At 40.6% G+C, this 24,877-nt stretch overlaps 2 protein-coding genes across 5 annotated transcripts in view; one reads left to right on the top strand and one right to left on the bottom strand.

Annotated features, from left to right (window-relative positions):
- The window catches only part of LOC112572924 (EGF domain-specific O-linked N-acetylglucosamine transferase-like), a 47,546-nt gene extending 25,766 nt beyond the window's left edge, over positions 1-21,780 (bottom strand). Inside the window, exons 1-7 of one of the 4 annotated variants that reach the window (XM_025252918.1) lie at positions 21,629-21,780; positions 18,563-18,743; positions 15,720-15,823; positions 8,191-8,299; positions 6,858-6,958; positions 4,088-4,192; positions 3,155-3,246 (exon numbers count right to left, since the gene is read on the bottom strand). In XM_025252918.1, coding sequence (XP_025108703.1) covers positions 3,155-3,246; positions 4,088-4,192; positions 6,858-6,958; positions 8,191-8,299; positions 15,720-15,823; positions 18,563-18,736 — 685 coding nt within the window. In that variant the 5' untranslated portion in view covers positions 18,737-18,743; positions 21,629-21,780. Of the gene's footprint in view, positions 1-3,154; positions 3,247-4,087; positions 4,193-6,857; positions 6,959-8,190; positions 8,300-15,719; positions 15,824-18,562; positions 18,744-20,989; positions 21,165-21,561 lie in introns of those variants that run through there. The other 3 variants (XM_025252915.1, XM_025252919.1, XM_025252917.1) reach the window with 3 other exon arrangements.
- A 52-nt stretch (positions 21,781-21,832) lies between these two features.
- Positions 21,833-24,877, top strand: part of LOC112572923 (orphan steroid hormone receptor 2-like) — a 42,250-nt gene continuing 39,205 nt past the window's right edge. The window contains exon 1 of the mRNA XM_025252914.1: positions 21,833-21,941. The gene's annotated coding sequence lies outside the window, so the exon portion shown is untranslated. The remainder of the gene's footprint in view (positions 21,942-24,877) is intronic.

Here is a 24,877-nt window from a genome sequence, read left to right as displayed (position 1 = left end):
CATGCTTGGCCGAAGATTTATAAGGGAACTAACTCTTCAGGTAAGAGCGATTGATTAAACAGTTGGCTACAAGAATTTTATTTTTTATAAACAGGTAACTTCTGCACAAGATCATACGAATACATCGCAGGCTAAATAAATGCCTGTGCAGGCACCTGTAATGTTTCATATTAACCAAGTGTCTTTTAATAAGAATGTGCAAACTAAAGAATAATGATGGCAATGGCTTGTTAAAAAAAAAAAAATCCAGGGATTTAGCAAAAATTCAGGTCTTGTGCCATTGTATAATTTGTTCTCTGAATGTGTATTGTCATGCAGCTATTTCTGTTTCGTAAGATGGTGACTTTCCCGTTCTGTATTCTCGCCTCCCCCTACTCCAAAAAACAAATCTGGCTTAGTGTTATTCTGACTTTGGGGTGTTTTTTTTTTAAAAAGTAACTTAACTTTTTTTTTCTGAACCCAGGTCGTACATGATATAAAAACACATATCAACAACTAAAGAACAATACACCTTCCCCTAGTCAACATAAACTTATTTCAACCAACTACAATAAATAATCCACTCACACCTCAAACTGTAAACAACGCTCAGCATTTCAATGTTGCTTGTCTACCGTGCCCAAGAACTAGGCCAAAGGCCTCAGTCTTTATTCCTCCCCCCAAGGCAGGTTATTTCACTTTATTCAATGTTTAGATATTAAACTTGCGCCTTTGTTGAATATCAGGCAGAACACTCATCCAACTAAACTCTTTCTGCGTTGAATAGTCCTTGTGAAAAGAAAACTACTTTTCACACTTTCACGTATGATTCCAAGCCGGCTCCCAGGTCTTGGCAGGGTAATTTCCAGGCATGCTGATTTTTTCAAAACTCCCAGGTCTTGACTTGGTAGCTGTCACAGGTGGGACACCCTCCCCACTCCTTCTGCACAGAAGTCGCTATATCGGCGCCCATTGATTTTGTTGGGGGGTGGTGTGGGTGGGACTCCCACATTTGTGTATGTACTCAAACTCTCTCTCACTTCTACACACTAAGATGCAAGCTAAACTGCATTCCTAACATGCTATCCATTCCACTGTTAAGGATGTCCTGTTTTTATGAGATAATTGCCTGACGGTCTGAATGGTGAAGGTTTGCTTGTGCTCCATGGAAAAATACTATGTCAATAGTATGGATGGCTTACGCAGCCCTCATCAGACTGTTATATCAGGAGTATTATCTCTCACGTCCCTCTGTAATGGCCTTGTCACGAACTCTGGAGTAGAGCATGTGGAGATGGTCAGAGGTTATGATTTCCGTTGCCACGGCCTATCACATTCTCAATGCCTCTACCTAATCATGTTGCCATTTACCACTGCACTTAAACTAAATTGCTTATTACACTTTTAATTAGCTCGTGAGCCCCTAGCAGCCTAACCCAATAAACAACTCAAGGCAATTTAGTGTATTAAAGAAAGTTATTAATTATTGAGAGTATTCAAACATTTACAGAAAAATAATACAACTTCAAAATATGAAAATACGGTCGTTATCTAGGTGTCCAGTTAATCTAATTTTTCTGCTTACTACCAATCCAGATATCTAGTGAGTCACTATTCAACTAACCTTAATCTAACTACACACATAGTACACTACTTTGCGTAACACACACTCGTCACCTATCTTTCGCACACAAAGTCTCTTGCCACGCTTATGTCGCCGAAGCCGTTGATGCATGAGGACCCCTTGATGTCTCTCCATCATTCGTAGCAGCTTTCTTTCTCTAGCGCAGAGACTTCTCAGACAGGGTTACAGCAAAGAACTTGGACAGCTTTGAGTAGATCTCAGACAGCTTTACTTGACGAGAGCCAAATGCGAAAGACCAAGATCTTGGCCAAACATGATGTTACATTCTCATCTGCTCTCTCGTGATTGGTTAATCATTCCACATTCCCCATTAGGACCGTACCACTATTTAAATCTATCCAATACCTCCTTAGCTAATACATTATAGTTGGGTGGTCCATTTGTCTTCATCCTGTCCACACTACACCCCCTCCTCACTAGAACGCGGTACATAACCTTGGGTGCCAAACAGTCTGGTCTATTCATTCCCTACTGCCCGCGTGTAACAATGTTTCAACATTATCCTACCCCAGCGGTTCTCAACCTGTGGGGCGCGTCCCCCTGGGGGGGCGCGATGTGCTTACAAGGGGGGCGCGAAGGTGGTCATTTTTTTCGTTTCTTATACCGGTATTAGTGAAATTAGCTTACATTGCTGGCTAAGGGGGGGCGCGCGGACCTACCTTTGTTCGTCAGGGGGGCGTCACAAGTAAAAGGTTGAGAACCGCTGTCCTACCCAATGGCGTAAACAAGGTACATCTGTTTACCCATCGACATGGCAGTGGCGACCTAGCGTCTAGCATTACCTTTTGTCAGTTGGTTTGCCACGAGTACGCTTTCGTTGTGGATAGAACAGATGTGTAAACCCACACTACAGCCCTATACTAGTTATCACATGACAGGCTTCCTTCCAGCTCTTGAAAGCATCTAGTGCAGCTTCAGGCATTCCAGTCACAATGCATTTGTCTCCACAAACTCCAGTTTATGACCTTCATTAAAGTACATCTCTTCAGTTCTTTCATCCCACTTTTTCAAGTAAAAAAAAAATGTCCTTAGCAATTTTTCCTTCTGCTCTGACATTCCAAGGACTGGCATGAATTCTACAAAGGACTTACTCCTGCTTGCTTCATCCCTTCCCACCCCACTCAATTTTATCGCCTCATCAGGCAGATAAGAACAGCTCAGTGTGCTGCAATGGGTGGACTGTAAACTTCATCAGGTTGACAAGACCAGCTCAATGTGCTGCCATGACTGGATTGTAAACTTCATAATTTTTATGACTTCTTCATGGGTCGAGAAACTGTAAAAGCTATAAAGAGGAATGACTATCAAGTATACCTGAGTATCTGCATAATGTGCTTTGTTGCCAATGAGTTAATCCACTCAGGAACAAGATATACTTTGTGCTCGACAATCCAACCTTCAAACAAATGTCACCATGCATATTCACAACACATATACAGAAGCATGGTACATACTAGAAAAAAATTTCTACATTTTCTTCAGATTCTAATAACAACAACAAAAATAGGATAAAATAAAAACATGACTAACTGGCATCTAGTTTGATGAGATATGTGGGTCTGGAAATGAAGATATCACATTTTAGATCCACCAGTTCTGTGTAATGCTCCATCTCTGCAGCCCTGTACAGATACCATTCCACACAAAACATGCACACACACACATATATGAATGTGTGCCTATATCCATGCATGTACAATCATGGCTATGCTCACAGATGTAAGAACCAACAAAATTCTTGAAACTGCATTTGATAATTCTACAATACTCTTTTTCAAAAACTACAAGAATTTTAAAGCAAAAGTCTGAAACTGTCTTACATATTTACATCACCAACATGGTGAGGTTAACTTGCACAATTCATGACTAGGAAAACTTCTAGGGAAAATGTTTGAAATAACATTATGGTATAACCTGGTGCAGTTGGTAAGAGGAGAAAAATAAAGTGGAAATAGGAGGAGAAGCCCTTACACAGCTGGTGGCTTAGGAAACTTCAGGGGAAAACAGCATGATACAATGGCCTTGCACAGCTGGTGACATGAAAGCAAGGGAAGAAAACATGATGGGATGTACAGTTAGAGATAAAAAAGTTATGAGAAATAGTATAACACCTTTGCAATGTTGTTGAGCTGAGAAACTTAAAGCAGAAATACCAAGAAGACATCACACAGTTAGTCACTGGGAACACTTCAAAGAAAAATAACAATGAGATGGTGGCACAGTTGGGAAAACTTCAGGGGAAATAAAAAAATACAACCTTCATCATGTGGCACAAAAAAAAACAAAAGATGGACAAGATTATAGGCATGAGAAAACCAAGCAAAGCTGATACACAGATATCCCAGAAATGCGTAAACTGAATACTAAAATATGGTCATTAGCAAGACCACTGAAACCTGACAAGTATTAGCAAGCCTGTGACAATGATGATTTTGCTTGACAATACATAAAAAGTGGCATTACCAGGACTGTAGAGGACTTTTGTGATCAAGCTGTGATTGTAGCAGCTCTTTGTTTAAGTGACAATGACCCCCAATCTGGTTTTTCTTCAAAACATCTTCTCGATATCTGAACACAAAGATAAATAAATAATAATAATAGTATTTCTATATTGCATTTCTTTACCAGAGCAAGATCAAAGCACTTTAACCTAATCAGTTGGTCTGATAATTCATAACTCTGTTTCACACACAAAGAACTCATGCACACACACAAAAAAAAGCCTTTACAGCACACACATATACACCCACCCATCCACCCACATACACACACATGCACAATGGGGTGGCAAGTGGAAAATAAATTGGCACAATGGTACTTATAGTATTCCTGGAAATGTAAGCCTTAAAGTTAGAATTGAAAATATCAAAGGTTGGTTGGTTGGTTGCTAGAGTTTTATTCTGTGCTAGCAACTACGGCAATCTTATAGCAAGAGATAGTTATATTACACTAAAGTATTAAATAAGCAAGACCCCCAGGTGAGATATAACACCACCACTAACAATATAAACCAAAGCAAAATAAGATAATGGATAACAGAAAAGGGTAAGTAGGGTGTTAAAGAATTTGTGTAGTGGTCTAAAAGGCCATTAAGCCAAAGGCTGTAAATAAACCCAAAAACTTAAAGCTGGCTATAAAGGCATACCATCTTTAAAAGAAAGAAATCGACTTCAACAAAAACAAGTATCAAAGATGGTGCTAGTGTGAAGTGTTTGTCGTAAAACATAGGACAAGAAAAGGAAAAAGCGTGGCTGCTAAACTTGTCGGAAATATGGCACAAACAGGTCAGATGAGCAGACTGTGTTTGTTTTATAGTGTACCATCAACAAAGGTCATATCACAGGGAGAGATATTTGTTGCATGCCAGCAATTATTGTTATTTTTTTTGTGTTTTCTCCCCGCACTTTGCTGGCCTGTCATAAGGTGTACCCACACGAATGACTGGATGTGCAGGACGGTATCAGACCATGGTTCTGCCATCCGGCGCCTTTATGTTCTTCAAGTATTCAACTGATTGATTGACCTATCACAGGCTGTGTGGGTGAGTGCGATTTTTGTTTCTGCATTATCGAATTTGTAGTGGCCCTGATCAGCAGGAAACAGGTTGCACTTTCGCGTGAAACAGAGCAAATGTTTTATACCTTAGGGATTAATTATGTTGGTTAGTCTGAGACTGTGACATCTGTGCTAGTAAACATTTGTTAGTCTGAGAGTAAGATTTCAGAGGTCACAGCGCATGTGGTGCGCACATGTTCTGTTTGAATTTATCTGTTTCGTTTGAAAGTCTATAGGGAGATTTATTAACACTGTAAGAGGCCTTAGCTAAGAGCGGGACTTAAAGGAGGGAGTTTTGTTGAAGCCACCTGATGATGGTGTTTTCTCCACAGGCTCATCTTTGTTATCCATCTTCATTATTTTCCTCTTCTCTTGTTTTGTAAAAATCGTCTCTTCATTCACTGACCTCTTTGGTCCTTCCATCCTTTGCCGTCATCGTCCAGCATTGAAAGCATGGGTGCGTGACGTAGCTGCATCCCTGTGTGCAAGCATCCCTTCTCCTGGAGCTGTGTGCGCTCAACCTGCTTGTAAGTGCCCACGTGACCAACGGGCTACTTGGGTTTCTGACCAGCAAAGAGTCCCCTTTGTGTGCCAGATGGACAGGCAGAAGAAGGGGGGGCAGTGCTGCAAAGGGCCATAGGCAAGCCACAGAGAGTGACAAAGGACTGAATACTCACTTTCTCACAGCTTAAAGGTCTCAGTGAAGTACTTGACTGCCCTAATCGCTCCCTCAGAACTAAGCTGCAGTGTGCGTGGGTGTTTCGTCCCACTACTTCACTCCTCACCCTTGGTTTTGTATGTATATACCGTAGTTTGTTTTGGGCTATTTTTTATTATTTTCTGTGCGTAAATATAAATTCATTGTTGTACTGTTCATTTCATCTTTGTTTGGGTCTGCATTCATCAGTGGTTGACCAAGTGAGTGGATATGTGATTGTGGCAGCTGAGTGAGTGGCTGCGGTTTTGTGGCTGGCCATGCTGGGGGTGACCGCGAAAATATTCACTCTTTGAAACGGACTAACAAAAAGACTTCCAAATGGGGAAAGATGGCATGCAACGTATTCTGGCTGACAACATAGGACATGAAGATAGACTTTTATTCCAATGACAACTGAGACTGTAATTGGCCAAGAGACTGGCAAATGACCTGGGCAGCCTGATCTGCTGAAACATTGCCTGGGATACTAGCATGGCTAGGGTCTCAAAAACAATGCCCTTGCTATAACATTGTCCGACAATATCCTTGTTATAACATTGTCTGACAATATTCATGTTATAACACTGCCCAAAAATATCCTTGTTATAACACTGCCTGACAATGTCCTTGTTATGATGAAAAGAGCTGGGAGAGAGGGAGAGAGAGCAAGCAAACAAAATAGTGTATTTGCATATACATGTGGAGGAAATATTTTTCTTTTGGGAGATGGGGTGTATAATTAACAGTGCAAGTAGTAGCATCTGCAAGTGTGGGTGTGGGTGTGATTAGTATTTGTCAATTATGTAGCGACCATCAAATTCTAGTCAAATTTAGTCACATTCCTAGCGTAATGTCACTTTGCAAATAAAAAAATTCTTCTTTATGTATATTTCACATACACACACGTGCCTGATGTAATTTTCAGAAAATACTACAGACAGGTGAAAGGATTAAATATTATATTTAAAGATTAACACTTACGGGTTAGTGGAGTGTGACAGACCTGCAGTAGACAGATCAATAAAAATGTTGGAGGCATGACACATGCGTAGATGATCTGTACACTCCAGGCTGGAGTCATCCTGTGCCATAAAATGTGTGACATTAGCATACATTACAGTTAACGGAATAACCTTTGGATGTTAACTATATATGTCCAGCCCTTCAGAAATTATCAAGCCCAGGATGCCCAAGTCTGTCATATTCACTAATTTTTACTACAAAACTATGCACTAAAAAGTACGAAATCCAAGCCTATAGCTGGATGAATACCATTTGAATAGCATTATATCCCTTAACATGGAGACAGGAAGATGGTAATTTGAAGATTTTAATTTTTTCGGATGTACCTTTTCAAAAAAGAACCCATGATGACAGAAGCGCACATGGAAAGACGGCTAGCAATGTTTCCGCATTTTCGAGCGTATTCCTAATACTAAAGTTTCTCTTCATCGTCATGTTTTATTTTCATATGTTGTTGGACCACTTAAGTCCACTAAATACATCTCATACACTAAATACAGGATGAGGCATCGCAGTGATCACCAATTGTCCATAAGCCTGTATCAAAATTGTCTTTTTCCAAATAAACTTTGATAAACCTAACATCATTTGGATTTGAGGCCCTATGCTCCTCTAGGAGTACCAAGGACTAAACTAACATAATTATTTTGGATTACATGAAAGTGCTATTTCACATGGAATGACGTAAGAACAGTTTCTTTCTCCTAACTTTGCACTTAAATTATAATTGTGATTTATCTTCTTGCCAAGTTCTCTTAGTAATTTTTTATGGTGAAACATAGACAATGAACTATATTAAATATCATCAAAATGATAGCCAATAAAAACTTTTCATGGTCATATTCGTGTTCAGCACACCAAGATACTATAGATTAGGACCTTTTTTTTGAGTCGGTAATAATTCAGCGTTGACCAGTGTAATTGCTTTACAATGTCCAGACCTTATGGCGATTTATTTTACTTTACCCCAGGGAATATTTACCATTGTTTTATGAATAAGACATACACACTGTTCAAGCATGACACTTGCCTATGAAAATTTATGGACTACATGTAAGAATCAATACCAAGTGCTACTTTGGAAATAGCTTGTATTGAGTACACTAAAACATTATCTAAGTGTTCAACAGATACAAGACACTGAAGATATAAACAGTTTCCAGTGCCATGTGACATCCTCCACCTGATTCGAAAAGATACTTCCAAACTATTTTTTTGCTTATGAACAGCTGTAAAATGAATAAACAAATAAACACATTCTATGTATGTACAATGAACAACAAACACATACTGGCTTTCCAGGTCGACAATACAATTTTCTTTCCTTTCTGTGTTGCTGGACATAACCAAAGTCTGCTGTATTCCAAAATTCCTGTTTCTGGCTTGTTTTGTCTGGTGCCCTGTAATAAAAAGAAACAATGCAAAAAAGAACAAAATTTTGATGAAAACTTGCAAAAGGAGGAGTTTACAGAGTTACTGTCACATGTTGAATGTCAGTTGAGTATGCTGTTATTCATTTCCACAATTACTAAGAACAGGCTAAATGATAACTGTAGCACCATCGGACTGCTTGGCAGCAATATATGGGGGTTGTAAAGGCACAGTTGTGCACAAGAAAACACATTAAGAAGCACTGACACGGAAGCCATCCTGCAGGAACTGGTAAAAATCACTCATGTGGAACTTAAAAGCCCTTAATTGGCTGTCTTGTTTACAGCCTGCAAGAGAAATAACAAATGTGATGACCTCAGGTTCTAGAAGCAGATGATAATACAAGGGGTAAATGGAGAGGTTAGACAGTCTGATGTGCCACTTATAGCCGATGGCACGATGGTTATCAAACTGGAACCTTAGATATTTTTTCACTTTATTAGTGGACAGGTGGCAACATCAGTTTGCAGAAACTCACTAGTTATGTAGAGGCAGAAGCAACCTGATATCATCAGCTGGGGCATAGTTTACCATTTGACTATAGGTCATTTCTGACTAAAATGAACTAGAGATGTGTAGACAAAATATTACTGGAATATTATACAATTCCATTTAGTCCACAAGGGCAAATCCAGATAGTGCTCATACTAGTAATGTATAGAAATAAAAACATTTCTCTCTCTCTGTCTCTCACACATACACATTCCTAGCAACAGTAGATACAGTTGGTCACGTTAGGTCAGTGGTTCTCAAAAGTGTGGTCTGCAGACCACTTGTGAACCACACACATAAGTCAGGTGATCCGCAGGTGACAGTCATCATATGTCAGCTAAGGGATGCTTAAACAGCCAGATAAGCTAATTAGTCTAGTATTGATTTCACGCGAGTTTTAATTTTACCGATGCTCAACTGCTCGTTCGCATAAAATGCTTGCTTACTAAGTCTTTATGTCATCACATGAGCATTGTGTCATTTAACTGCATGATCCGTTACTCTAAGTAACACAGTGCACTTCCTTATTTTTAATTTTTATGTGTACTTTGTGAAGTATGTAATTTTATGTAAACTTATTACTATACTACTGTCACAAAGGTGCATTTAGTTTTAAACTATAATGAAACAAATGCAGCAATTTAAACTTGAAATTCACAGTACAGAGTGATTTAGACCTTAGTGGTCTGCTGTATTTTTTACAATAATAAAGTGTTAAATGCCACGTGAAATAAACAAACTGCGGTGACGATTACTTCTGCATACAGGCATCGCGTACTTACAGCCAGACCACAAGAGTGAAAACTGATACGCTAACACATGATCAGAAATACAGAGGATGAGGGATGTCTTCCTAAGGATTTGCTGATGACAAAAAACTGCCAAGTCCCTATGCCTGATTCCCGTGATCTTAGAACAGATATTAACAAGGAAGACAAGACTGTTCCTGTTTCCTAGGGACAGGCTTTGGAAGAAGACCTGAAAAAAAGTGATGACACTGTAAACGAAGGACTGATAGAACTGAGTGAGGATGACAGAGCTGACAGAAAGATCTGAGTCTCCGGAGGAGGTGCAGGCGTTGTTGGCTCTTACAGAGGATCATGTCAAAGTTGACGTACCATTTAAGCTTGTTATCGAAGATAGTTTTTAAATATTTTTAAGTTGACTATCTTGATGGCATCCTCATGGATAGTACTGACAACTGCCTTAGCCTTGTTCATTCGAAAGTCAAAGATTCTTTTCTTAGTCTTTGATGTATTAAACATAAGGAAGAGTTTGTCACACCATTGTACAAAGTCAGGAAGAGCTCCACTATGAACACATTCACTATTATACAATTGACAGCAAGGCAGTGTCAAGAAAGCTCCTATCTGTAGTGCCTGCTAGTCTATGGTATGTACAGCAGCCTTGAGGGAACCTGTACAGGTGACCAAAGGATCTGAGAGAAGACTGTTAACAAAAACTTTGTTACACTGTACTTTCTTTGCTAAGTAAATAAAGTATTTTTACACTTGCTGTTTTCATTATTTTCTATTTTTTGCTAATAGCATTTGACAAGGCAGCAACATCAGTGTCAATGAGAGTGACCAGCATGAGTCTCAAACTGACTGAAAATAATCAAAAGCTTGTGAAAAAAGCTCATAAAAATAGAGTTACAAAGTCTGTTGTCAGTAAGTAAAATGACTGACAATGTTGATAATACATAACTTTGCTTCTTGCTTGTTGTTGACTTGAATTAACTCATCTTCTTTTTGTTGGTTGTCGGGCCCATCATCGCTGCTTCTTCTGAGAGCCGAGTGAGCTTTGTGTATGTTGCTGCTTGTGGGACAACAGGCTGATGTCATCCACAAAGTCCAGATCCTCAAGTTGCCTGGCAAAGGTCCACTGAATGCCCGTGTTGCTGTTAGAGGTTGTTCTTCTCATGATCCAGTCTATGACGGTCAGGAATATTGTCGGTGAGAGCCCCATGTGGAACTCCCGAGCATTATCCTTCTGCAGTAAGACCCGCATCTTCAACACAAATGTGAAAGCAGTCCTACTGTATGGTTCTGACACCTGGAGAGTGACAAGCTCCAGACCTTTACCAACCGATGCCTACGCCATATTCTGGGAATAAGATGGCCTGAAAAGATCTCCAACAGCAGCCTGTGGAAAAGAACCAAGCAGAATGCCACTAGCCAAGACATCACAAAGTGCAAATGGGGCTGGATTGCACACACCCTGCGCAAATGGGGCTGGATAGCACAGCCTGCGCAAACCAGCTGACACCATGGCCCCAAGCAGGCACTTGACTAGAACCCTCAGGGGAAGAGGAGAGTTGGGAGACTGAAGCAGACTTGGAAAAGAACAGCAGAGAGCGAGGCAAAGGACATCGGAACCATCTAGGCCCAACTGAAGGGTCTGCCCAAAACTGTGTCTTCTGGCGAGGTGTTGTTCCGGCCCTATGCTTCTCAAAGGAACAAGGAATAAATTACACATAAATAGCTGTCTTAAGCCCCCCACCCAAAAACATTATGGAATACTATACTGTCACTCCCCTGTGGGACCCCGGGGTATGCTTGCCTAGCAAGCATTGCAAGAATAGGGTCCCTGCCATCCAGCCAGGCATGTCGTAAGAGGCGACTAAGGTGGACACCTCACCTAGAGGTAAAATAGGTTGTGGTAGGGCTAACAACCCCACCATGTAAAAAAAATCCTGTTACAGAAACTAAAACCAGAGAACTCGTCACAGATGGCGAAGGTAATGAAGCACACCAGGAGACTGGACTAATGACGGACGACAGCCAAACCCGAAAGGGAGCTGGCGCCCCGACAGCGGATTTACTGAAGCCGAGGCAGAAGTTGAGGGTGGGGTGCTGGAACGTCCAGACCTTGTACCAGACTGGCAGGATGCTCCAATTAGTCAAGGAGTTTGACAACTACAACTTGGACATCCTGGGAGTCAGTGAGGTCAGATGGACCGGCACGGGAAAGAGGAGACTAGCGTCAGGACATACCATCTTCTTCTCAGGAAGATCAGACGCTCAGCACTCTGAAGGAGTAGCTCTACTCCTCAACAAGAAAACGGAAAAGGCACTGCTGGAATGGAAGCCTTATGGACCCAGGCTTTTGAGAGCAAGATTCCATTCCAAGTACACCAAGCTGACAGTGCTAGCCTGCTATGCACCAACAAATGACTCTGAGGCAGAAGACAAGGATGCTTTTTACGATCAGCTCCAGGCAGCCTCAGAAAGCGTTCCAGCCCACGACATGTTGCTCATCATCGGCGATCTCAATGCCAAGGTGGGAAGTGACAACACCTGCAGGGAGCATGTCATGGGCAAACATGGAATCGGAACCCTCAATGACAACGGAGAGAGACTGGCAGACTTTTGTGAAGAAAACAACCTACTGATTGGAGGCACACTCTTTCCACACAAAGACATCCACAAGGCAACATGGACATCACCAGATGGATCACAAAGAACCAGATAGACCATGTCATCATCAACCGAAAATGGAGGAGCTCACTTCAAGATGTTAGAGCCTACAGAGGAGCAGACATTGCCAGTGACCACACTCTTGTGATAGCCACAGTTTCTCTGAAGCTGCGTCGATCACGAGGAAAACAGGCACGTCAGCAGAGAGTGGACTCCGGCAAACTAAAAAATCCAGCCACCGAAAGGCCTTTGCTATGGAAGTAAAGAACAGGTTCCAGGCACTAGGAGACCAACAAGAGATGACCTTAGACGACTTCAATCGAGTCTTACAGGAATCAGGAGAGAAAATACTGGCTTCCAACGAAAAAAAAAGAACAGTGGATCAGAGAAGAGACATGGAAGAAGATAGAAGAGAGAAAGTCAGCCAAACAAAGAATCAACAGCACCAGATCTGAACGCCTGAAGGAACAACACAGACAAAGATATGCAAAACTGAACAAAGAGGTAAAGAGGATGACAAGAACCGACAAAAGATATCACATAGAGAAACTGGCAGATGAAGCAGAAAATGCAGCAAGTAAAAATGACCTGAAGACACTGTACAAGATAAACAAACAGCTAAACAACGGGTTTAAGAACAGTGATGTGCCAGTGAAAGACGTGAATGGTAATGTTGTCGAGGGAGAGGCAGGAAAACTACAGCGCTGGAGGGAGCATTTTGAGTCAGTTCTGAACAGACCAGATCCCCCTCAGCTTGCAGACATCCAGCCAGCAGCTATAGACCTTGACATCTGCACAGACCCACCAAGCCTGGAAGAAGTGACAGCAGCAGTCAAGACAATGAAGAGCGGCAAAGCACCAGGGGCAGATGGAATAACAGCAGAGATGTTGAAAGCAGACGTGAATGTGACAGCTCCCAAGCTGACTGAAATCTTCAGGCAAATTTGGGAATCAGGGCAGGTCCCTGTTGCGTGGAAGACAGGGCTCATCTTCAAGTTACCCAAGAAAGGAGATCTTGGAGACTGCAATAATTGGAGGGCATAACACTTCTTTCCCTCACCAGCAAGGTCTTCAGCAAGATTGTTTTGTCAAGACTGACGGCAACTCTTGAGAAAGACCTCCGACCACAGCAAGCAGGATTTCGCCCTGGGCGATCCTGCTCCGAACACATCTTCATTCTGCGACAGATTCTGGAGCAGTGCAACGAATGGAACACACCGCTGTACATCAATTTCATCGACCTGGAGAAGGCTTTTGACAGCATCCACCGCGAGTCCTTATGGAAGATCCTGAGGCATTACGGAGTCCCTGCAAAACTTGTTCAGGTCATTGCAATGCTGTACAGCGATTTCAAATCCCAGGTTGTCTGTGACACGGAGCTCACAGACCCCTTCAACGTCAGTACCGGGGTGAAGCAGGGCTGCATTCTGTCGCCGTTCCTCTTCATCCTGGCCATGGACTGGATCATGAAGACTTCCACCGACAGCGAGAGGAGAGGGCTCAGATGGACCATGACTATGACAGCAACAACAGCACTGGAAGACTTGGACTTTGCTGATGACATTGCCCTGCTGTCACACCGCCACCAAGACATGCAGGAAAAAACAAAGGCCTTCTCAGAAACAGCTGGAAACCTTGGCTTGAAGGTCAGCACAAAGAAAACGAAAAGTATGAGAGTGAACGCCAGAGTCCAAGACAGCATCAAACTAAATGGAGAAGAGATTGAGGAAGTTGACAGTTTCACCTATCTTGGGTCCAAAATGTCAAACACTGGGGATGCGGAGGTGGAGATTCGAGCCCGACTGGCGAAAGCCAGTCAGGCCTTTGCCTCACTCAGGAGCACATGGAAGGCAAAAAACATCAGCCAGAAGATCAAGCTGAGAATCTTCAAGTCAAATGTGATCAGCACCCTCCTTTACGGATCAGAATCCTGGAAGATGACCAAAACCATCAGTAACAAGCTTGACGTCTTCCAAAACAGATGCCTCAGGCGCATACTTAACATCTTTTGGCCAAACACCATCACCAACGAAGAACTCCACCGAAGAACTGAAACCGAGTCCATCACCACGCAGGTTCAACGAAGGCGTTGGCGATGGATTGGACATGTGCTCCGCCAGCAGACAGCAGACCTTTCCAGAGTCGCCCTACGATGGACTCCAGACGGCCGAAGAAAACGAGGCCGCCCAAAGGAAACTTGGAGAAGAACAGTGGAAAGGGAGATGAAAGGAAAGGGCTGGACATGGGGTCACCTAGAGCGTGTTTCAGCCGATCGACATCGGTGGCGGACTCTGGTTGAGGCCTTATGTGCAACCTGATGCACAAAGAGGAATAGATAGATAGATACTGTCACTAGTAGTAACAATGGTGGCAAACCATCTTAACTCAAGATCCATGTAAACAAGCAAAGTATTAACTCGATAGCATCTCGTTTTAAAAAAAAACCAGCAAAAACCAAACCAAACCCTAAAACTTTGCCATAAATAAATTAATAAGATTGCTCACCTACCATAAACATACAGTAAATTCAAAATATGTTTGAAGCAAACTATAGGAAATATGGGGTTTCTTCATTCATCCACAACCAGAACTATAACCAAAATAAGGTAGGGTAACTTAATTAAAAGAAAAAAATTAAACATCTAAACCCTTAAAAAGACTTTTAAAAACTATAAGCAAAAAGGTAAAGAAGGTAACAAACCATACAAAAACCAGGTTTAAAAAGACAAAAACACTATCAAAGAAAGCTAAAATAAAATGAAAGTCTTCAAACAGTAGAAACTTATGTAGTACCTAAATCTAAATAGTTGTCTAGAACGGTGGTTCTCAAAGTGTGGTCCTAAGGGGGCATAAGTCAGGTGGTCCACGGCTGACAGTCGTCATGTCAGCAAAGTGATGTTTAAAGTGATGCATTCCTCGCATTAACATTTTAATTACAAAGAACGAGGTAGGTAGCTTTATGTCAACTTATTACTATACTACTGTCATAGAAGGACATTGTTTAGTTTTGAATTGTAATGAAACAAATGCGGCAATTTAAATTTGAAATTCATATACAGAGTGATTTTTAGGACTTGGTGGTCCGCCATATTTTTTACTTCAGTAAAGTGGTCCGCGGTCCGAAATACTTTGAGAACCACTGGTCTAGAATAGAGCCACATAAGGGATCGGACTACCAGCACATGATACTACCACTGTGGACTTGGCAGGCATCTTAGGACAGCAAAACTCCTAACCACCATGTTGTCAAGGAGTTAATTATTTGGTCATGCTGGGCACTATGTTGTTGAGGTTAGTTTAATCCTTGCTACTCCTTGAGGAGCATAGGGTTGCAAACTTGCAACATGTTAATAAGGAGTTAATGTATTTGGTCAAGCTGAGCAACATTTCTTGCATCAGATATTCTAGAAACTATCTCAACTATTTCTAGAGTTTCTGGGTCTTAACTCCAGAAAAAAAAGAAATTAATAATCCTCACCAGTTCTGACTATCACCAGGACAGTCTGGCAGCTTGTCCGCATTGTTGCAGTCATTTTCATACCCCCAGCAGTTCCCTTCTCCAACACTTGACCTCAACCCCTCCTGTAACCATCACAATCCTGAAAATCACTACCATCAACACCTTGACATGTCCATAAACATTGATAGTACTCATTACTGAAAACCAGTGTCAAGTACCTCATTACTGAAAGCCAATATCAAGTACCTCAAAGTCTTTTACAACTACTTTGTCATTTTCAGATACATCTTTTGAATTCATACATCTCTTTTTTTGCCTCCATATTGTTCAATGTACCTGCTCTGCAATATATAGACCCCATCTGAACAAACTTTTAGTCTCTACCTGATGATCGATAAGTGAACTGTCAATGTTTCTCAAGATTGGTTGTCAGACAACTATTGCGTACAGATCAAACGTGACTGCAAATGTCCATCGTCGGCACCAGTTTTTAGATTCACTCGCTCTCTCTGCAGTATTGATAAACAAGCTTTCAAACCACAACTGCTGAGAGCACTGCACCAGCCACTGTGTCGATCAATTTGACAGTGTCCTGTGTAAAGTATTGATGATCATGCTCCAGGGTCTCAAAGTCTCATATGACAGTCCACAGATTTATGTCAAACTCCGTGACCTGAAGTGCACTCGTTGATGAGCTGAATGTGTCTGACTGAAGACTGGACTCAACATCCACAGAGTGATCGACAAAACAATGTGTTGAACATTGTGTACACACAGACTAAACAGTCTTCAGTCCCAGATACTTAACTGCACCTCTTCCAAGAAGCTGTTTTGACATCTGCAGCTGAATGACTGGACTTGTCACAACACCATCACTGCCCACTGCCTTTAACAGCTGCCGCAAGTTTTCAGTGAGTTTTCACTAGTAAGATCTCAGACATTTTATCATACCCAGACTTAATGTCAGCACCTGACAACATCTCTTCTTGTGACGTTCTCCCTTGGGCTGCTCTCCTACCAAGTTTTGACCAATCTTCAAGGGTGATATCAAGGCGATCATTCACAAAACCAAGCATACCCACAAGCTTTCCTCTAGAATGCTTCGATGCTCTACTTCCTGCCACTACAAATATTGTTAATGTCAGTTTGTCAAAAGTTGTTTTCCCATATTTAATAAATACTGCCATGGTGAGGAGGCTTCTTAAGAAATCCAGGCTTTACATAAATGTGTTAAACAACTACCACCCAGTTTGAAACTTGCCTTTCCTCTGCTAGATAATTTAGAAGGAGAAAATGGTTTTGACACAGCTCTGAGTTTACTTACAGGAATATCACCTCATCCCTCAGGCTCAGTCAGCATATTGGCCTTTTTGCAGTACTGAAACTACTCCATTAAAGTAATCACGGACATATTCATTATCTTCCCCTGACAGTGATGTTTTGGCTTTACTCTGATTTACCTGTCTGCCGCATTTGACACTTCTGCTCTTTCAAAGACTTCCCATCCTCTCTGGAATTTTTGGATCTGCACTATGATGGTTCCACTCCTAACTGATAGGACTCAGACGGTGTTCATCAATGGTCAAACATCCCATGACACTCCCCTTTTTTGTGAGGTCCATTCTGTTGTTTTGTACACAAAACAACCTTTATCATGCATCCAGCCTCATTATATTTCTCATCAATTCTATGTTGATGACAGAGAATAAAAACTAAACGATGATAAAACAGACATCCTCTTCTGCTCAAGAAGAAATTGTTGATTGCTCATCAGTACTGCAAGTACCCAAGCATGTCATGGTGGGCGACACCAACATTACCTTCTGTCGTCTGTCCGAAATCTTGGATTACTGCAGAGATGACCTTAATAGATAGGTTCATCTGTCAGTCTGCCTATTATGAGCTCCATAATATCAGCATCCTGTAAAGCATTCTCTCTATATGCGATACTGCCACTCTTGTCTGTGTGTTTGTTCTATCTTGGCTTAATTACCTGCAAGATACTTGTATCTTCTTCCTGAATTCCAGAAATGCAGAACTCTGCTGCACTTCTGGACATAAGAGTTAGAAAATGGAACGCCACTCCTTTCCTAAATTGTCTGTTCCTGCATTCAGTTCAAACTGTCTATGCTGTGTTTTTGTTATTATGTCTCATATCTTGACTATTTCTCTGAACATCTCTTCCCATTCATTCCAACTGGACTATTCTGCTCTTCATCTGATGACTGAACCTGTCACTAGTCCAACCACCTATGGTCACCAAAATTTTAGTTATTGTGCTGCAAAAAATGGTGGAACTCTCATTCCTTCCATGTCCACCATCTAATTCCTTGAACATGCCCTAAAAATCTGCTCCTTACACCAATCAACATAGCTGTTAATAATTGTGATTGCAGCCCACTGATGTGTCCACCAGCTCATCTTTCTCTGCAGATTTATGTTTATGACACTCTCCATCATTATTATTTGTTCCTTATTCCCTTTTGTGTCTTTTATGTTTGTCTTTTATTATTTGTCTGCATGGTTGCTTCTCCTTCCATCCTTTGTGTTCTGTCCATGTCTCCTACTTGTCCAAAGCGACAAGAGCATACTCCTTAGTGTGATTATGTGCTTTATACATCACAGATCATTATTATTAAACACTATAACTTTTACTTACTAGTATTTCTTGAATATCACAGAACTTATGAAAAACAGTTGTTCCAAACACGTTAAATGTAGTTTTGGCAAAACAATTTAGCTTAGTTCAGTCTAGTTCACCAATTTTGCATTAAATATCAATGAAAGAAGGCTCACAGCACTTTAATGATGAACATAAAACCTTTTGACATGGTCACTGGATGATGCTGGAATGTGCACACCTTATAAGGACAACCATCATCCTTCAAACACAGTTGCTTCAAATGAGGGTTGTTGTGCAAAAATGCAGCCACATGTTGGATGGCCATGTCATTGTTGTTCCACTCATATGCTGCAAAGCCGCCACCACTCCATGACACAATCAGCACCATCATCAAATGGTGCTGACATTTCATTTTAGAACTACAATAAGAAAAAAATACATAAAAATTAAGACATAGTGAAAGTGTATATTTTTAAAGCTCTTCCCCCCCCCACAACTAAAAGCACACATTAGTTAGGGATCAAATATGCTTTACAAAGTCAGTGTCATTCACATTCACTCATGCATGCATGTGCAGACACACTACATAAGACCAGTCAGATTCAGAGTAAGTCACCAGGTAAGATTGTGGATAACATGCAACCATATACAATAGACATTACACACATGCCCTGCTAGGTGGCACAGTGAGTGTATGTGTCTATGCACATTAATAATCAATCTGTACACATAAATCGAAACATTAGTTTCTTGGTTTTCTTCAATATTTATGGTAAATTAACAAAAGACAGACCACTAAATGTTTTAAATGAAAAATTTCTAAAAGCACATTTCAAAAACAAAGCTGAGACAAAAAATGTTTCAACACAAGTTTTTACATAACAAAATACCTTTAAATACAACTAGCGTAGATGCATTCTACCATAGGTGTGGCTTGATAAGACATTTTTCAACATGGCGATTGATATATCACCAACCAGCCACAAGAAAAAGCTCCTGTTAAATATCCCTGACCGAGTGCATGTGTGAAGAAATTATGTTTTAAAAAAATGCAACATGTACACAAACCATAAAAACAAGTACTGACTGTAAAGAGAGTTATTTACACCAGACACACTTGGCTAACGAAAAGCCCTCATTTTTCACCAGTTTCCTGATATGGCTGTTTGCTGATGTATGGTCATGTACACTATGTTGTATTGAGAAGCATCACTGTGAAAAGCAATGCTATAAAGTTAAAATTGCAGCCTGATGGGTGCTCTTCAGCATGCAAGAAAGCTAGGCACACAAGCACATTCTTTCTCTGTTCTCCATCATCCCCACCAACACACACACTCTCTTTCTAAAAGGTTAAACAGCAAACAGTTGTTAGCGAGTGTCAATAATGCCTACTTGCATTTTGTGCATAGTTGGCATGTGAAGGCCTAAAGGTTTTGACACTATACTGCAGTGTGAGTAAGAACAAGAGATGTATGAAAGCCAAAACACACATGCCAAAACACACATGCACACCTACAGGTACATTTGTATAAACACACTCACACATGTACATGCGCATTAGTACAAACACAGAAACTGGAGAAACAAAGTGAAAAAGAACTAGTACTCTTAAAAGTATTTCTTGAACAGGTACATCTGTAAAGCCTTCCTAAAGTGTTTGGTAAAGTCAATGTAACAATGATAATATAAAAGGGAATTTTACAGCTTTGAACCAATATGTGACAAGGCCTGCTCACCAAAACAGTAGGTATCTCAGGGGTGCTGAGAATGTTATGATTAGAGGAAGTGAATTTGCTGAACAGGTGTATACAGTGAAAGAATATTAAGGATAAAATGTTGAAATTAGGGGGGAAGGGCTGTGATAGATTGCACTCAACATGCACTTGCACAGGTATCCAGGGCAATATATTTTATTAGTAGAAGTGTAGTAGAGTTATGCTTTCATATTAAGTTTAGTAGCTGAATGCCAAAGTCTTTAAAGTTTGTTGACTATTTTAAAAGGAAATAAATATTTGAGACAAAGCAATAATTTTAGGTCATTAGGATCAAGACTAAATTTCTTCAGCACTGGGATGACAACTGCCTCAACATAGAAGGTACTGCATCAGCAGACAAAAACTGGGTATGGACTGGAAGCAGCAACTGACAAAGAATGGGTATGTACTGGAAGCAGCAACTGACAAAGAATGACAATCAAATTGTAAGCATGTCATTATATACTGGGAAAATAATTTACAATTACAAGGGGCCCGAAAAGGCCGTTTGTCTCAGACCCTGTAGGGGGGTACCATGCTGGCTCTCGGCATACTTGTATGCCATATGGTTTATCAAAGAAAGAAGAATGACAAGGGACATCACTGCAAGGCTATGATGATAATAACAAAAATGACATAACCTAATAATGACATGATGTGACATTTTTGTAACACATAGCAATTAGAAGTTGTAGTTTGCACTAACTGGGTTAAGTCTTTATTAAAGGTGAGATGGGATGTGAAATAGGGATAGGTGTCACTGTCAATAAAGCAAAGTTCTGATAGTACCATCCTGTGAAGTGATTTCTATCTGGGTGTGGAACGTTTACTGGGCTGACAAGCACTAAAGCCTCTATAAAAATATCCCTACCCGTCTACAACCCAAAAAATCTTGAGTTGGAAGTACTAACCAAAGGTATTTTGTCATTAGAAACTGGCATAAGTCTGGTTCACAAATGGCTGTCGATTTACTGTCTCCTTTTGAATTAGATCCTGCAGCTTATGTTCTAGTCTGTCCTGAAACACTTTCGTGCAACTGGGGATATGGAGAAAGTGGGTTTTGCATCATTACTTCAGCTAGAGAGAGAACGAGAAAACTGGAATTGGAAAATTGAAAAATATCAGGCAGCTGATTGTTCAAAACAAACCAAAAACCTCGTGGTTCTATCGACGGCATAATATGGGCTATTATGGAATAACTATTACTTTCGAGAAAGTTTCATAAAATACTTAAATCATCAACTTACTCCACAAACATGAGAGATGGTAGTAGTAAACACAACATGAGAGATGGAAGTCTAGTAGTAACACAAGAGATGGAAGTACAATAGTAAACACAACACGAGAGATGGGAGTACAGAAGTAAACACAACATGAGAGATGGAAGTACAGTAATAAACACAACACGTTTGATGGAAGTCTAGTAGCAGTAAACAAAAACAAACATAAATGAAGCTGGTGAAATAACAGTAGTCAGACGTACTATGCCAAAATATCATCTGCTTCTCGATGAACCTACTTAATTTCTACGTGACACAACAAGCGCTTACAGCCTCGAGTCCGAAGTGGTATATACACAGAAGTCTGCAGGCACGGACTTTCAGGAATGAGGGTGCGTGTGTGTAGGTGTACCTAACATTGTTGTGTAGCGACAGAAGCTCAAGTCCTTCGGCGCGTGTCATCCCGCCATTCCTCGTGGTATCGCTCGAGACTGAAATATTTGACGTAATTTTCAACCAATCAAATTGTTAGGGTTCTTGCGTCGCTCGGCATAGGTCACAACCTCTGACCTTTATTCCTGTCTGCGAAGATAGAATATAATTTATCGAGAAAACGTTCGCACTGATGACATTTTAATATCAGGTATGGTTCCTTTTGAGTGTTTGTATCAGTATACACTTAATTCATTCATTTTGGGAAGCGTTTTGAAAAGATTTCAGTCAAAAGCCATACACAAACGCATCTTGTTCTCAGGCCGCCATTTCCTGGCTTCAGTCTCAGAGGGAAACAACAAGAAATACTATCGGTAGCTGTTAATCCGCCGACGGCAAACTGCGCAGTGGCAGCATCTGTCGATAAATATGTGCCTTGAGGTACTTTTGTCCAGACCTTGTGCTTTATTGTTGTTTTTTAGACATTTGCTTGGTGCTGTAAACATAACCTCTTACGGCCGGTCAGCCACATGGGCTAGGTGCATGACCTCTGCCTGTTTGTATATCATTGACACGGTCAGAGACCATAGCGTACCTTTTCGATCTCTTGTTTCCCTCTAAAAACGCTTATTTTTGATAGGTTTAAATACATTAAACATATTGTTTGGTGAGCTTATGCGGCTGAAGACAGCACAGGAGGAAAACTAGGTCATTTTTTTCTGTAACACTTTTCCCCATCATGTATCGATTTTGTTCGACCTTTGTCCTTTAGCTCATGGTCATGTCGAGAACTAGGTTACATGCATATTTTATGCAAATCATCGGTCAGTGACCAGACAGGACAGTAAATTTTACTAAGCAATGTCGCCAACGTTGCTTTATGTATTTCATTCGTACCATTAAATAAAATGAGGTGATGGATGCTGCACATAATTACTAAGTGCTACACCATATGTCAAACTAGTGTGGTGACATTTGTTTTATTTACACCCGTAAGACAGAATCGTTCAGCCCAAACTTGATACATGCCCCAATGCAATATCAAAAGAACCCTTGGAAATCATGTCATGCCAGTAAATGCAACAAACGGTGAATTATTTTGATGAGAATCAGGTATATCTGCTCCATGCAAATTTATCCCAAAAGAACCCATTTTAAGGTATGGAAGTAGTAGGTAGTGTAGGTCCATGCAGTTAATTAGATGAAGAATTTGCTTAGACAGCATTCTCTTGTATATGTAATATGATTATAAAGATCACACTTGGTGAAAAAAACAGCATTGAAAAAGCTGCAGAATGCATGCATGTTTAAAAAATGACCTGTGTTGGTATAATTATCAAGTTTACAAGTCTCACAGGTCTGACTAAGTGTGAGCAATGGATAGGTACAGAAAATGGTAATGCTGAGCATCCAATATGTTGCAGTCAATGCACAATAAGCACTATTGCTGCACGTTCCATACTACAGATAAGAGCTTTCTTATAAAAGTTGCTGATGACTGCCTTGCTGTCTTTTTTATGATAGTGAACATGTTCACAGTGGTGCTCTTCCTGACTTTGTCATCAGTACTATCCATGATGATGCCATCAAGATAGTTGACATAAATATTTAAGTACTATCTTCGATAACAAGCTAAGCTTAAGTGGAACATCAGCACGGACATCCTCCTCCATGAAAGTCAACAATGCTTCTACCTTCTACTGAAACTCAAATCTTTGTCAGCTCTGTTATCCTCACTTGGTTCTATCAGTCCTTCATTGAAAGTCTCATCACCTTTTCTTTCATCTTTTAGTTCCACAGCCTCTCCATAGTGACCGAGAATAAAGTCATGTCTCCCTTGTTAACATCTGTTCCAAGATCACCAGAACCAGAGGGACTTGGCAACCTTTTGTCATCAGCAAATCCTTGGGAAGGTATCCCACATCCTCTAAATCTGATCATCTACTGTCATGTAAGATTTCACTCTTGTTGTCTGGCTGCAGGTATGCAATGCCTGTCTGCAGAACCAATCGTCACCACAATTTATTTATTCCACATGATAATTACTTGATCAACTTTACTGGCCTTGACTTTGTACTAGCCAGAGGTGACCTTAAGGCCACTTGCAGCTGTGATAATATGTACATTATGGCAGTATGCTTTGCTGTTTCATTCAGGCTAGTAATGTAGCTTGGTTATAGGTACATTATGGCAGCATGCTGTTCTGCTGTAATGCAGCTATGGTTAAATGCACAACTAAATGTGATTGCAATTTACAAGGGATGTTTATTTTTATTATGAGGAAGGAAACCTCATAATGGTTAATCAAAACTGTCATGTTATTGAATTATTTAATTTAACTAAGATCCTAGGAGATAAATTCTGTAAGTCTTGTGTGTGTGTGTGTGGGGTTATTGTAGTTTCCTAAATTAGATACTGAGTGTGTTTTTGTCAATCTCTCTTTAAACTAGTGGTTGGTCATCGTATGACTTCTGACAGAAATATTTGCATTGACAGCATTATGTGTATTGTCAATCATACATGTAGATTTTGAATAATATGCAAAGTGTCCATTTTAAGTATGACATCCAAATGTTTGCTGATATGGCATGTAACCAAGTCATTAATGCATGCTGCCAGGGGTGACGACCATAAAGGGAGATAAATGTCTTGAGATATTATACTAAGCCAAAGCCAGCAGAGCAACTCAGTGGTTATCTAGCCCTAAAATAACTGGAGTGATGGAACTAGCTGAGGACATGAAACAGTCTGGGATTACAAGAAGTTTGGCAACTGCTAAGACCACATTTTGACCATCTTTCAATACTTAGCAAAAGGTACTGATCTTGCCATCGATAACAATGAACCTTGACCTCACCAACAGGCTTCCAGACAGAGTAGATTCAAACCAGCATAGTCCACTGTTGAATGACTAGTAGCTACATCTGTAGCATCCCCATCAACTTCAAGGAGTTTGTGACCTCTATATGGCTGACTGCTGCTGGTCATCAAAAGTCGGTAGAGAAGCCTCTTAGCAGTTATATAACTACTTCCATGTGATTCAGCCAGTTTTCAAAGCCATACAGAGGAGAAGAAGCTGCCATTAAATCCTCCCATTTGCGGAATTCTTTTTCCTTGCAAGTGAGATCACACTTTCTCTCAGCATTG

Source organism: Pomacea canaliculata, linkage group LG9 (genome assembly GCF_003073045.1).
Source record: "Pomacea canaliculata isolate SZHN2017 linkage group LG9, ASM307304v1, whole genome shotgun sequence".
In the NCBI taxonomy this organism is placed as follows: domain Eukaryota; kingdom Metazoa; phylum Mollusca; class Gastropoda; order Architaenioglossa; family Ampullariidae; genus Pomacea; species Pomacea canaliculata.
Note: the sequence above shows the minus strand (reverse complement) of the source record. Positions and strands in the feature narration are given on the sequence as shown.